Source organism: Scardinius erythrophthalmus (assembly GCF_964197995.2).
Source record: "Scardinius erythrophthalmus genome assembly, chromosome: 8".
In the NCBI taxonomy this organism is placed as follows: domain Eukaryota; kingdom Metazoa; phylum Chordata; class Actinopteri; order Cypriniformes; family Leuciscidae; genus Scardinius; species Scardinius erythrophthalmus.
In genome coordinates, this window is record NC_138228.1 from 24,986,925 (window position 1) to 24,999,536 (window position 12,612).

The 12,612-nt window shown below is 40.4% G+C and overlaps 1 protein-coding gene across 1 annotated transcript; it reads right to left on the reverse strand.

The window, feature by feature from the left end:
- Positions 1–4,087: 4,087 nt before the first annotated feature.
- On the reverse strand, positions 4,088–7,552 carry LOC308694361 (retrovirus-related Pol polyprotein from transposon 412; the record flags this gene model as incomplete). The annotated part of the gene is made up of 1 exon (XM_081371866.1): positions 4,088–7,552. The coding sequence occupies one exon, from the start codon at positions 7,550–7,552 to the stop codon at positions 4,088–4,090; it is 3,465 nt and encodes a 1,154-aa protein (XP_081227992.1).
- Between the last annotated feature and the right edge of the window lie 5,060 nt (positions 7,553–12,612).

A 12,612-nucleotide genomic window follows, 5' to 3' on the forward strand; every position in this document is an offset into this window, starting at 1 on the left:
AGCTGAGTATCAGCAGCAGGTGACAACCGTGCAACAACACAAACAGCAAAGGCTTTTCACAGACCAGTCAGCCAATGGAACTCATTCCCCAGATCTACTGGCCATTATGCAAAGACAAAATGACATCACCGCTGCCCTGGTTCGCCAACATCATACATCATCTCTGCCATTAAGAGAGATTCCTGTGTTTGATGGGGACCCTCTCCAGTTCAGACCGTTCACCAGAACCTTTGAACAAGGTGTGGAAAGTAAAGCTGGAAGTGCAGACTGTCTTTATTATCTAGAGCAGTTCACCAGAGGACAGCCACAAGAGTTGATGCGTAGCTGTCAGCATATGGCGCCTGACCATGGCTACAAAGTGGCAAAAGGTTGAACGTCACAGGCAAAGGAACAAGCTTCCTGTTGCGCACAATGGGGCAAGAAAGGGTTGTTTCAGCATACTCTTTGTCAGGTCTGGAGGTGTCTAATTTGGATAGTAATAACTATTATACCCTCCCCGAGGTATTCACACAGAAAGAAATGCCAGTCACTGTGGATAATATGATAAGGTCGGAGGATCTGGCTAAGTGGCCTCATCTATCAAAGGTGCGTATCCCAAGTGTGAAGGCAGATGTTGACCTGTTAATTGGAACTAACGCACCCAAGGTATTAGAACCCTGGGAGGTCATCAATAGTGGCCAGAATGGCCCGTACGCTATTAGGACAGTGCTGGGATGGGTGGTTAATGGCCCACTGAGTGGAAACAGTGATGCATCATTATCCTCAGCCACAGTGAACCATATCTCTCTGCAAAGGCTTGAAGACATGCTTGTCAGTCAATACAACCATGACTTCAGTGAGAAGGCTGCAGAGGAAAGGGAAATGTGTCGAGACGACATTAGATTTATGGAGATCATGGAGGATTCAGCAGTGCTGCAAGATGGAAGGTACTGTTTAAAGTTACCCTTCAAGAAAAATGGCGTTTGGGGGATGCGCATGCGCAGCGGATGGTGATGGCTGCTTAATATCGATGCTCTACCTCAGTTGTCTATTTTTCGGATTTATCTATCCCTACTAAGTTTCTGGACGAATTCTATGTAAATTCCTTGTTTTAATGGCACTCTAGATGGCATCTAAACGAGATTTAATCCACTCCCCGGTGAAGAAAAAATATAAAGATGACAAGCACCTTCACGACGCCATTGCCGAAATGCTTGATAAGCAACTGAGCGCCATAAAGCTAAGCATGTCGACGATTGTTCACGAGGAAATATTGACGATTACAGCACGATTGGACTTGCTGGAAAAGGATGTCAAATCGTTCGGCAATAGATGTGACAACATCCAGGCTACGTTGCGGGATGTTAAAAGGGACTCGATTGCTAACAAGTCCTGCCTAGAGGAGCTCCAGGAGAAACCACTTCTTTATGAAGATAAATCCAGACAAAATAACCTAAGGCTTGTGGGCCTGCGGGAAGGAGCTGATGGAGGGAATGCAATTCAGTTCTTGCAGACCCATATTCCCAAGTGGATTCCAGCTCTACAAGGGAAGACGATCGAGATTGAACGGGCGCACCGCCTCTACGCGAATGAGAATCCCTCCAAGAATAAAGCGCGCACATTTTTTTTTTTCAAACTCCTTCGTTACAATGACCGACAGGCGATCCTACAGGGAGCCAGAAGCGCATCACCTCTGAGTTACGAAGGGGGTAATTTACGGTTCTTTCCTGACTTCAGCCAGGGAACATCCAAAAAAAGGAAAGCTATGGCCGAAAGGAGGAAATGCCTCCAACTACTAGGCATCGAGTCATTCCTGCTTTACCCTTCATCGGTCAAAGTGCGTAACGGCCAGGAGCATTTGTTCTTCAAAACCCCCGGAGACCTGGAACGTTTCATCTCATTTTTGAGCGCCACTACGGAAATGGACACCACCGCGCCTACAGGGATGCCTGATGAGTAAATTCGGCCTTCTTTGTTTTGTATTATAGCACTTTTAGTAGGGATATAACTTAGGTTTAATTTTCGCTGCCATGGACACTCAGGTAAGAGATGCTGATGTTTGAGTAACTGTTGCCACTCATAGTCCGAGTGCATGGCCTCGAGTAAATTTATTTTCCAGGCAGATAAGAGAGTGTGTTCTTCCGCCTCTGCAAGCTGCCAATTGTAATTTGTTTTGGGGATTTGTTATTGTCTTTAACCATTATAATGTTAGAACTTCCAGGGTTTGCCATTTTTGTTGTAACGTTACTATTTATGTGTTTCATGGGGGTGAAATTCTTATCGATGCGTTCGGTTGCTATGGCTACCTTTGTCTCATGTATATGTAGCGCCCCCTATGCTCTGAGTGTAACCCAAGCGACGCTCCGGATTCTTAAAATGTGTCTCTCGACTTGCAACTATGCAATGATGTTATTCTTTCCCTTTCTAGTCTAGGAATATGTCTCTACTAATTAACTTCAAGCTACACAGTATATCTCAAACAATAATATTTATTTACACACAATAAAGGAAATATTAAATAAATGAAAACACTTGTATTGACTATTAAATGATCAATAAACTTCAAATGTAAATCAACACTTGTCTCTTATTTCTTGTTTTACCCCTTTCAGACAGTAACTAAACACTCACTTCACTTTCACTTTCACTTTAAATGAATTAAATCACTCTAGTAATCCAATAAAATGAAAAAGTTCAAATACCAGAATAACCTTTTCAGATAACTCACATAAATGAGCAATAACACTTCTTAATACTCAGATTTGGTCTTTTTGGAAAAATTAAATGTGAAACAAAAGGTACCCTTTCAAGTGATCACTTGTATATGCGCGCGTACACACACACAAAATGCAAAAGTCACCACCCAACCCCTCGTTGCAGGCCTGTACCGTTGCTAGAGTTCGCTGTGGCCTAGAAACAACAAATGGCCTCTTCACTCCATTGAGCAAATAAAATAAGCAAGATCACCTGAAATCCTCAGTCAGCGAACCCTCACGATCAGCAGCTCTTCATCCTCCGCGAGCACATACGAACACACTGGCTCTTACATGACTCATCAGCTCACCATCTTCTTCTTAGACGGCAGCATTCGGAATCCAGATTTCACCCGATCTAGAACGCTCTGGTCAGAGTCCAGCGAATCGGTGTCCTTTTTACACGGATACGATGGTGTCCTCTTCACACGGATACGATAACTAACGTGCACTCTAGCATCTAAATGTTCGTGTACTAAAGTATCGTGCACGAACTCCTGTATGGAGTAACTAGAAAAACTTTTACAAACGTTTCTCGTTTTGAAAGTAAAAAATGAATAAATGCACGAACTAAACACTTATACAGCACTTAGATTACATTTTTTCACTTCAGCCCTCAGAACATATTCTTCCAACTTCAATCTCTCACCCCTCTCGAATCCCCTCCCTGTCAGTCACTACCCCGCTCCCATCCAATCAGAATCACCCTCTGTTTAAGAAGGCGGGATAAACATCAAGCAACAGCCAATGAGAATAAAACAATACAAGATTGCTAGGCAAAAACACATTTTGGCCAAGTGCATTACAGACTAACTTTAATCTCCCTCATTATTCTTAAAGCAACACATCCCAGTTTTATTCTTCTTCACAAGAAACCCTAAATATCACTTATAAATCCTATAAATTAACTCACTGAATGACTACTTTTATTATTAAATCAATAATAATTCCCTTCTTACTCAGAATTAACTATTTCTGTAATATTCTCAGAAATAAGATAGTAATAACCCTATATGAAATATTATTAACCTCACCTGGGTTACACTCTCCCTCTACTAAATTACTCATGTCCTCATGAGTCTCCAACTACAACCGTAGTAAGACTTCAGACTTCGGATATATCTTCTGCTGAACACAGTGTTCACATGTGGCCATTGGATGACACCACAATGTTCTGCAAGCACTCTTCTTCTTAGAAGACTCTTGAATCTTTACAACCATACCCCTATACACGATAGTCAAAGGCCTGTCAGAAGACTTCCCAAGTTCATCATAACTCAACTTCTGAACTGGTTTAATTATCCTCTTTGGATAGTTCCTCCCTCTTTCAAGTTCCTCTTCTCCGCTCGCAACATTCACAGTTTCAATACTTCTTCAGAAACTGAATCCTCCATGTTCTCCTCCATTTGAACATCAGACTCTTCTTCTCCAGTCACTTCCACTTGATCAGGATCATCTCGAGGCCTATTAGGACCCTGTACGTTTTCCCCCTCAGTGGATGGAAAAGACATTCTTTCAAAGTTCACAGTTCTTCCTACTGGATAATAAACACAATCACTACTATCATCACTCTCAGAATTACAGTTCACTGATTCACGATCCTCTCTTTCATGATTCACGGCTTTCTTCTGTCTTCTTTCCACAGTTTTAGCTCTGGTCACCATGCGGCGTGAACTCTCCTCCCTTTCTGATGGTAAGTTTATTCTCACTCCCTCACCAATTGGCAACAAGTGATCTCTATGCAAAGTTCTCACCCCTCCTGTTCCAGCCTCTGGCTTCACCCTGTACACAGGCAAATTATCTAGCTTCTCCAGAACAAGGTAAGGTACTGAACTCCACTTATCTCTCAACTTCTGCTTCCCAGTTGTGGCCAAATTCTTAACCAGCACACAGTCTCCTTTTCCAAGCTCACAGAACTTCACTCTCTGATCATAGAGTCTTTTGTTCCTCTGTTCCGTTTTCTGTGCATTCTGCAGTGACAAATCAAATGCTGTCCTCAAATCCTCTTTCATTCTCTCTACATACTTCACATGCTTTTCTCCTTTTCTCCCATCTCCAGCATTTCCAAAACGTACATCAATTGGAAGACGAGCCTCTCTCCCAAACATAAGATAGTAAGGAGAAAATCCAGTAACTTCACTCTTCGTGCAGTTATACGCATGCACCATCTGACTCACACTCTGACTCCATCTCTCCTTCTTAGAAGCATCCAATGTCCCCAGCATAGATAATAACGTTCTGTTAAAACGTTCCGGTTGCGGATCTCCCTGAGGATGATATGGCGATGTACGAGACTTTCTGATCCCCAGAATTCCAAGCAACTGTTTGATCAGCCGGCTCTCAAAGTCTCTACCCTGGTCCGAGTGTATCCTAGCAGGAAATCCGTAATGAACGAAAAACTTCTCCACCAGAATCTTGGCAACTGTCAGCGCCTTCTGATCTCTAGCAGGATACGCTTGTGCATAGCGTGAAAAATGATCAGTTACTACAAGAACATTTGATACTCCTCTCATGTCTGGCTCAATTGATAGGAAATCAATGCAAACAAGATCCATCGGTCCCTTGCTTGAAATATGATTCAAGTACGCAGATCTTTGCGGCAATGTCTTTCTCACAATACACCTCCCACAATTCTTCACATATCTTTCCACTTCCCTGGACATATGCGGCCAGTAAAATCTGTCCTTGCACAGCTCAGTCGTTCTCTCAATCCCCAGATGACCAGACTCATCATGTAGAGAATTCAAGACTTCCTGTCTGTACTTTTCAGGCAAAACCAACTGTACTTTCTCTCCTCCAAGAGAATTCTGCGTCACTCTGTACAACAGATGATTACGAATAACCAACTTTTTCCCTTGTTTCCTTAACAAAGTCTCCAACACATCTGAACTCTTTGTTTTCAGACACTTTCCGGACTCCACATCTCCCTTCACTGGACCAATGATCGGATCTTCCCCCTGTGCCAATCTCAACTCCTGATTAGTCAAGGAATCTCCCTCATTAGTATCCAAGCGAATCGGGCAAACATACAGTTCTGGAATACTTTCAACTCCAACACCCAACTGATCTACCAGTCTGTCCTCCTCTTCTTCAGCCCAGTAAGTACTCTTGACACGTCCACAAATAGCTTTCACCCCGGATCTAGGAATATCCATCCAGTTGGTAGTTTCAGCTGTATCCGCAGGATAACGCGACAGTACATCAGCATCAACATTCTGACTTCCAGCCTTATACTGTAGGTTAAAATCATACGTGGCTAAGGCACTCAACCATCTATGTCCAGTTGCATTAAGTTTAGCACTTGTTAGAACATATGTGAGGGGATTGTTGTCCGTCTTTACTGTGAATTTTGTTCCATACAAGTAGTCATGGAATTTATCAACAATGGCCCATTTCAGCGCCAGGAACTCCAACTGATGAATGGGATATCGTTGTTCTGCCTCACTCAGTTTCCGGCTTGCAAATGCAATTGGCCTCAATCCCTCAGGGTACTCTTGATTCAAGACTGCTCCCAGCCCTTTCAAGCTAGCATCCACATGCAATATGTACGGCTTAGATGGATCAGCATACGCCAGAACAGGTGCATGAGTCAAACACTTGATAATAGAATGAAACGCTTCCGTGCATTCGTCAGTCCACCTTTCTCCAAAGGATTCCTTTTCATGGAAGTATTTTGCTTTTTTCTCTACCTTCTTGTTACCCCTCACAGGTGCATACCCTTTGGTCAGTTCGGTTAAAGGCCTTACGATCTTGGAGTAATTTTTGACAAATCTGCGATAGAACCCGCAAAATCCAAGAAACGATCGTAGTGACTTCAGATCATGAGGTATCTTCCACTCCTTCACAGCCTTCACCTTCTCTGGATCTGGTGTTACGCCGTCCGCACTCACAATATGCCCCACATACTTGACAGATGGTTGACAGAATTGACACTTATCAACTGATAATTTCAGCCCAAACTCCTCCAATCTATCAAGCACTTTCATCAATCTCTCTTCATGTTCTTCCAAGGTTCTTCCGAAAACAATCAGATCATCCAAGTACACAATCACTTGTAGTAAGTGCATGTCTCCAACTGCCCTTTCCATCAACCTTTGAAAAGTTGCAGGAGCTCCAGATATCCCCTGAGGCATCCGCTCAAACTGGTAGAATCCAAGAGGACAAATGAACGCAGTCTTTTCTTTATCGTCAGAAGCCATTTCGATTTGATAGTATCCACTCCTCAAATCCAGCACTGAAAACCACTTACTTCCCGTCAGACAATCCAGAGCATCTTCTATCCTCGGCGTTGTATACTGGTCAGGTATAGTTCTGGAGTTCAAAGTTCTATAATCAATGCACATCCTTATAGCACCATTCTTCTTTCGAGCTATAACTATAGGTGATGCATAAGGACTCCTCGATTCCTTAATAACTCCTGCAGCCAGTAGATCCTTCAGATGACGACGCACATCATCTATGTCAGCTGTAGCAATCCGCCTCGACCTCTCTCGGAAAGGTGTACTATCCATCAGCCTGATAGTATGAGTAACATCCTTTGCTTTCCCCACATCCCACTCGGATATGGAAAACACATTCCCACGCTCAGATAACTTCTTTCTCAATCTTCCTTCCCAATTACTTGGTATTGGAGAAACACCAAAGTTAAAGATATTTGGATCCAACTTCTTCACAGATGTCTGTTCTCTTTCCATCACAGTTACAGTATCTGTATGAAACACATTCGCCATCACAGTTCCTTCAGTAATAGTTATGTCCTTCCCAGTCTCATTACACACCAGCAACTTGAAACTATCCACATCCACATCAGATGAATGCATGACAGACGAAGGAACAAACACTCCAGCAGGTAACTGGTTCTCCTCAGTGGCTTCCACAATCAGAATATCTTCTCTACACTGTAAAAACTAAAGGAGCCTCAAGTATCCTGTCGGATACTCAAGGAACTTCAAAATGTAATTTTGGTGCCTCAAAGCTCTTTTTCCTATAGTAGGGTTACTGGAGGAGCACTGACAATCTTTGAGGTTCTTGCTGGAACTTATGTGATCCTTTAAGCACTTTGTATTTACTTCAGAGGTTCTGGAGTCACCTTTTCATTACCATGAGACCTCGAAGTGCTTTAGGGGAAAATAGAGGAACTTAAATGCGATAAAAGGGTTATTGGAAGATCTTTTATCATTTAAGTGGTTCCTGGAAGATCTCTAATGTTAAAGCCAGCATCTGGAGGAACCCAATGGTTCAGTGAGGCCCGAATTAGATTATTATTCTATTATTATTATTATTATCCTATTATTATTATTATTATTATAGGCTACTTAAAGGGATAGTTCACTTTGAAATTAATTTTTGATATGTTTTAGCTTACCTCAAGGGCATCCAAGATGTAGGTGTCTTTGTTTCCGCAGTAGTTTCAATTTTGATATTTTTAGGTCAAACCGTTCTTGTCTGTCAGTCATATAATGCAGGTCGATGGTCACTGTATCAAAACACAAGCACAGAGTCCAAATTAAAACAATTCCCCATCGTCCAAATTAAACAATTCCCCATCGCAAGTACACATTGACGGCCTAAGACACGAAACGAGCGGTTTGTGTGAGAAAACGAACAGTATTTATATCGTTGTTATCTCTTGAAAACAGCACACGTCTAAATGATCTGACGGCGCGGGCGGTATAGATGTATATACATAGATGTCGCCTTGGCTACGCAGTTCATTGGAACGAAACCGTAGCCAAGCGACATCTAGTGTATATATCTATACCCGCCCACGAGCGGGTATAGATGTATACACTAGATGTCGCCTTTGCTACTACAGTTCATTGGAACGAAACCGTAGCCAAGGCGACATCTATGTATACATCTATACCCGCCCGCGCCGTCAGATCATTTGGACGTGTGCTGTGTTACAAGAGGTAAAAACGATATAAATACTGTTCGTTTTCTCACACAAACCGCTCGTTTCGTGTCTTAGGCCGTCAATGTGTACTTGCGATGGGGAATTGTTTAATTTGGACGATGGGGAATTGTTTTAATTTGGACTCTGTGCTTGTGTTTTGATACAGTGACCATCGACCTGCATTATATGACTGACAGACAAGAACGGTTTGACCTAAAAATATCCAAATTGAAACTACTGCGGAAAAAAAGACACCTACATCTTGGATGCCCTTGAGGTAAGCTAAAACATACCAAAATTTATTTTCAAAGTGAACTATCCCTTTAAGTTTGATTCAGTATACATACCCAGGTGAAAAAGACGTACTATTAAATGTATTAAAAATGTACTTGAGTGTGTTTTTAGTAGACCTACTACAATACAAATATAGCCTACTTTAATGCATTTTTATTATTATTATTATTATTATTATTATAGGCAAGTTTGATTCAGTATACATACCCAGGTGAAAAAGATGTACTATTAAATGTATTAAAAATGTACTTGAGTGTGTTTTTATTAGACCTACAAATCAAATATACTTTAATGCATTTTTAATACATTTAACAGTAACTATAGTCTTTTTCACTTGGGTAGCTTACATATATTTAGTATAGGCCTATTTTATTAAGTCATTTAAACCTTAAACAACAACACTAAATAATAATAATATTATATGAAGAAGAAGAAGCAGGAGGAGAAAAGTGTTTATTCTGTCACGAAACTGCTGCTATTCCTCTGCTGTCGTCGCTTCAGTGATGCTCGCGCTGCTCGCGCGCAACAAAGCTCAGCTGATCGTCATCAGGAAAGTAACGGCTCCTCTCCTCTCATCAAAGCTTCCGCCGTTTATTCGGCTCTCCATTACAAGGTTTGTAAACTCGCCAAATAAATATAAATACAGAGTCTACTCACTATATATTTAAACACACATATATATAAACTAAATTTATTATACATTACTACGTTTTTACAGTGTTTACCACTCGTTTATTTCACAGTATCTGGTATGAAGGTTTTAGCCGCGATGCTAACTACGTTGATCTAATGAACAAATGGAAATGATTGACTTATTGTCTTAGATTGATTTAGTCATTCAATTCAACATATTTTGTACAACTGTGTCTTCAAATTGCTGATATAGCCTAACTAATTTAGAAAATTCTCTGATTCTTGGCGTTTGTTATGAATAACAAAAACAGGTTATAGTTTGCTCTGTTTTTGTTTAGCCTAACTTTACTACAGGTGCCCTCATTCTCTCAAATACCATTTTAAAGCCATTTACTGGTCAATAAATATTATGTTGTGAATAATCATCTTTGTTCTTTTGTTTCCCCAGAACAACCATTACATTTCTAAAATAATCTGAACATTTCAGTGGCAACATTGAATTACAGTAAGTTACCTGCATCACATGCAAGTACTTTATTACTATGAACTTTCTCTGTGTGAAATTGTATTGTTTGACTGTGTACTTGTGTTTTTTAATCAGTTACTCTCTGAAAATCTTTTCTCATGATCTCAAATCTCATTCATGTTACTCAGAAAAATAATATCACAGGTTTGATTCACAAAAAATGCTATAGACATTTTAACTCTGAATTATAACTTCAAGTTTAGTCTTTTTCGACAAAAAAAAATAAAAAAAAGGAAAAAGCTATTAGGCTTCAGAAGACTTGCAACACAACCCATAACACATGAGTTGTGAACTCATTGATTATTTTTAGGATCTTTTCTGGGACATTTTTGGAGCTTAACCATTTTTACATAAATTGTTGCATTGAATTGAACTAGACAAGTGTACATAAGAATGGTTTCATGAATGATTTACACATTTGTTTTCTTCTTGTGTTTCATGCAGTGAAACTGAATGGTGACTGGAGTTGCATTATGCCTGAGATCTGCTTTTGGGTTCCACAGACAGAAAGTCAAACAGGTTTGGAACGTCACAAGGCTGAGGAAATTATTTAAATTTCACAACTATCACTTTAATAACATTACTAACAGTAAATTTTGTACTTTGCAGGGATCTCAGTAAGCTGAAATACAAGTTTGACCAAGAATAAAAATCCTCCTGTAGACCTGAAAATCATCGAAGTGCCTGGACCATCCACCAGAAAAGAGGAAAAACAAACGGAAAACGATGCTGTACCTTTTCACTTTTCTAACTCGTTAAGTACCTCACACCAACTTGGTCCCATAGTGACTTTTTTGACCACAAACGAAATTGCTGATCGTGTGAATTCATATTGAAATGACTGAATTCACCAGTGAACATTCACAGAACAACAGATCATTTTACTGCACCTTAACTCTGTTTCGGGTCGAAGCCTCTACTTCTACTTCCTCTATCTTGTTTCATGAGAATACTCAACAACCATTTATGAACACTGTTGATTCAAGTCACACATTTAAGCTTTTCAAAAGCCATAGTGTACATTACAGTCTCCAGTCTAACGGCATCCCAGACTTAAACATTTTATGATTCAAAATAGCTGAATAACTAACCATCTGAGATTTCGGTATAGAGATAAAGGTTACAGCTCAATGAGTGTATATTAGCACTGTTGTTTGTTTTTGGCATCTGATAGAGCTTTTGGACTTGGAAACAGTGATGTCAGACTAACCATCGGACTGAAACACAAATGTTTTAAAGTTAAGTATGATGGACATTTTTAATTAGTTCAAATGTAATTTTTTTACATTGATTTATTTAGTGGAACATATGTGTTTCCATGCATTTTGTTGAGATGTCTTTTCTTTTTTATCTATTGTATATACATGGTTGATTATTCATGTTGCTTATGTATTACACTATTTTTTTGTGTAGTCATTGATATTAATCTGTAGTTAGCTTTTTTCCCCATGTGCATGGAAGTGTATGTATAAAAATGAATATCAAATATGTAATAAACAATTCTTATTTTGTATTTGGTTCAATTTGTTTATTATAATAGATGTCAAAGGTAACCATAGTAACAACATGAAATTAAATATTTAAAAAAAATGAAATTTGGTTCCTGGAGGCACCCAAAGTGGTTCCACACAGTGCTTCATATAAGAGTTCCTCAGGAAACCTGTGTGGTTCCTCAGAGAACCGGCCCTTTTTAAAGGGTGCCTAGAGGATCTACAGACGGTTCCGCCGGTGTGGCAAAGTGAAGAACCCCAAAAGGTTCCTCCAGGCACCTTTTATTTTTACAGTGTAGTCTGTTTCTTCAGTTCCACTTTACACTCAGCATACTTTCCACCATTATGAGGTATCTTCAGATCCCCAGGACCCATCCACTTTACACTCCCTTCCACACAGTCAGTCACTTCTTCCTTCCTTGGCAGCTTCTCAAAACCAGGTATGGAAACTGTCGACTGTATTCTCAAGGAATGTACAGTATCAGAAACTTCTGACTCCTGTCCCAATGAAATTAGTTTTTGGAAGAAACTTGCATTCGTTCCGATGATAAGAGGAACCTGTTTAGGACCCTTGGGTTCTGGACACACTAGCGCTAACACAGGCACTGTTTCCTTCACTCCTGTGAGCGACTCAGGAAATGACACATCCACAAGAATATATCCCTTGTATGGATAAGTACTAGCACTCAGTCCCCAAATGGACAACCCACTCAATGGTTGAATTGGAACATTTGACAAATGTTTCTCATGAAAATGCTCAAAAACAATGGTGACTTGCGACCCACTGTCAAGCAATGCACTGCATGAACATCCATTCACTTCAACTGAAAGGGTAGAAACTGGACCCACAAGACCTCTCGGCACACAATCCTTCTCACTGCCATCAATAGTTCCCTTCTTTGAGAAACAATCTGGACCACCGGACACAGTAGAATCATCCTTTGCTCTGCTCACTTCAGCTTTAGCTCTATGGAGTGATCTCACCAACTTTTGAATCACCTTTCCAGTATTCTCTGTTGCTTTGCACTTAGTGGCAATATG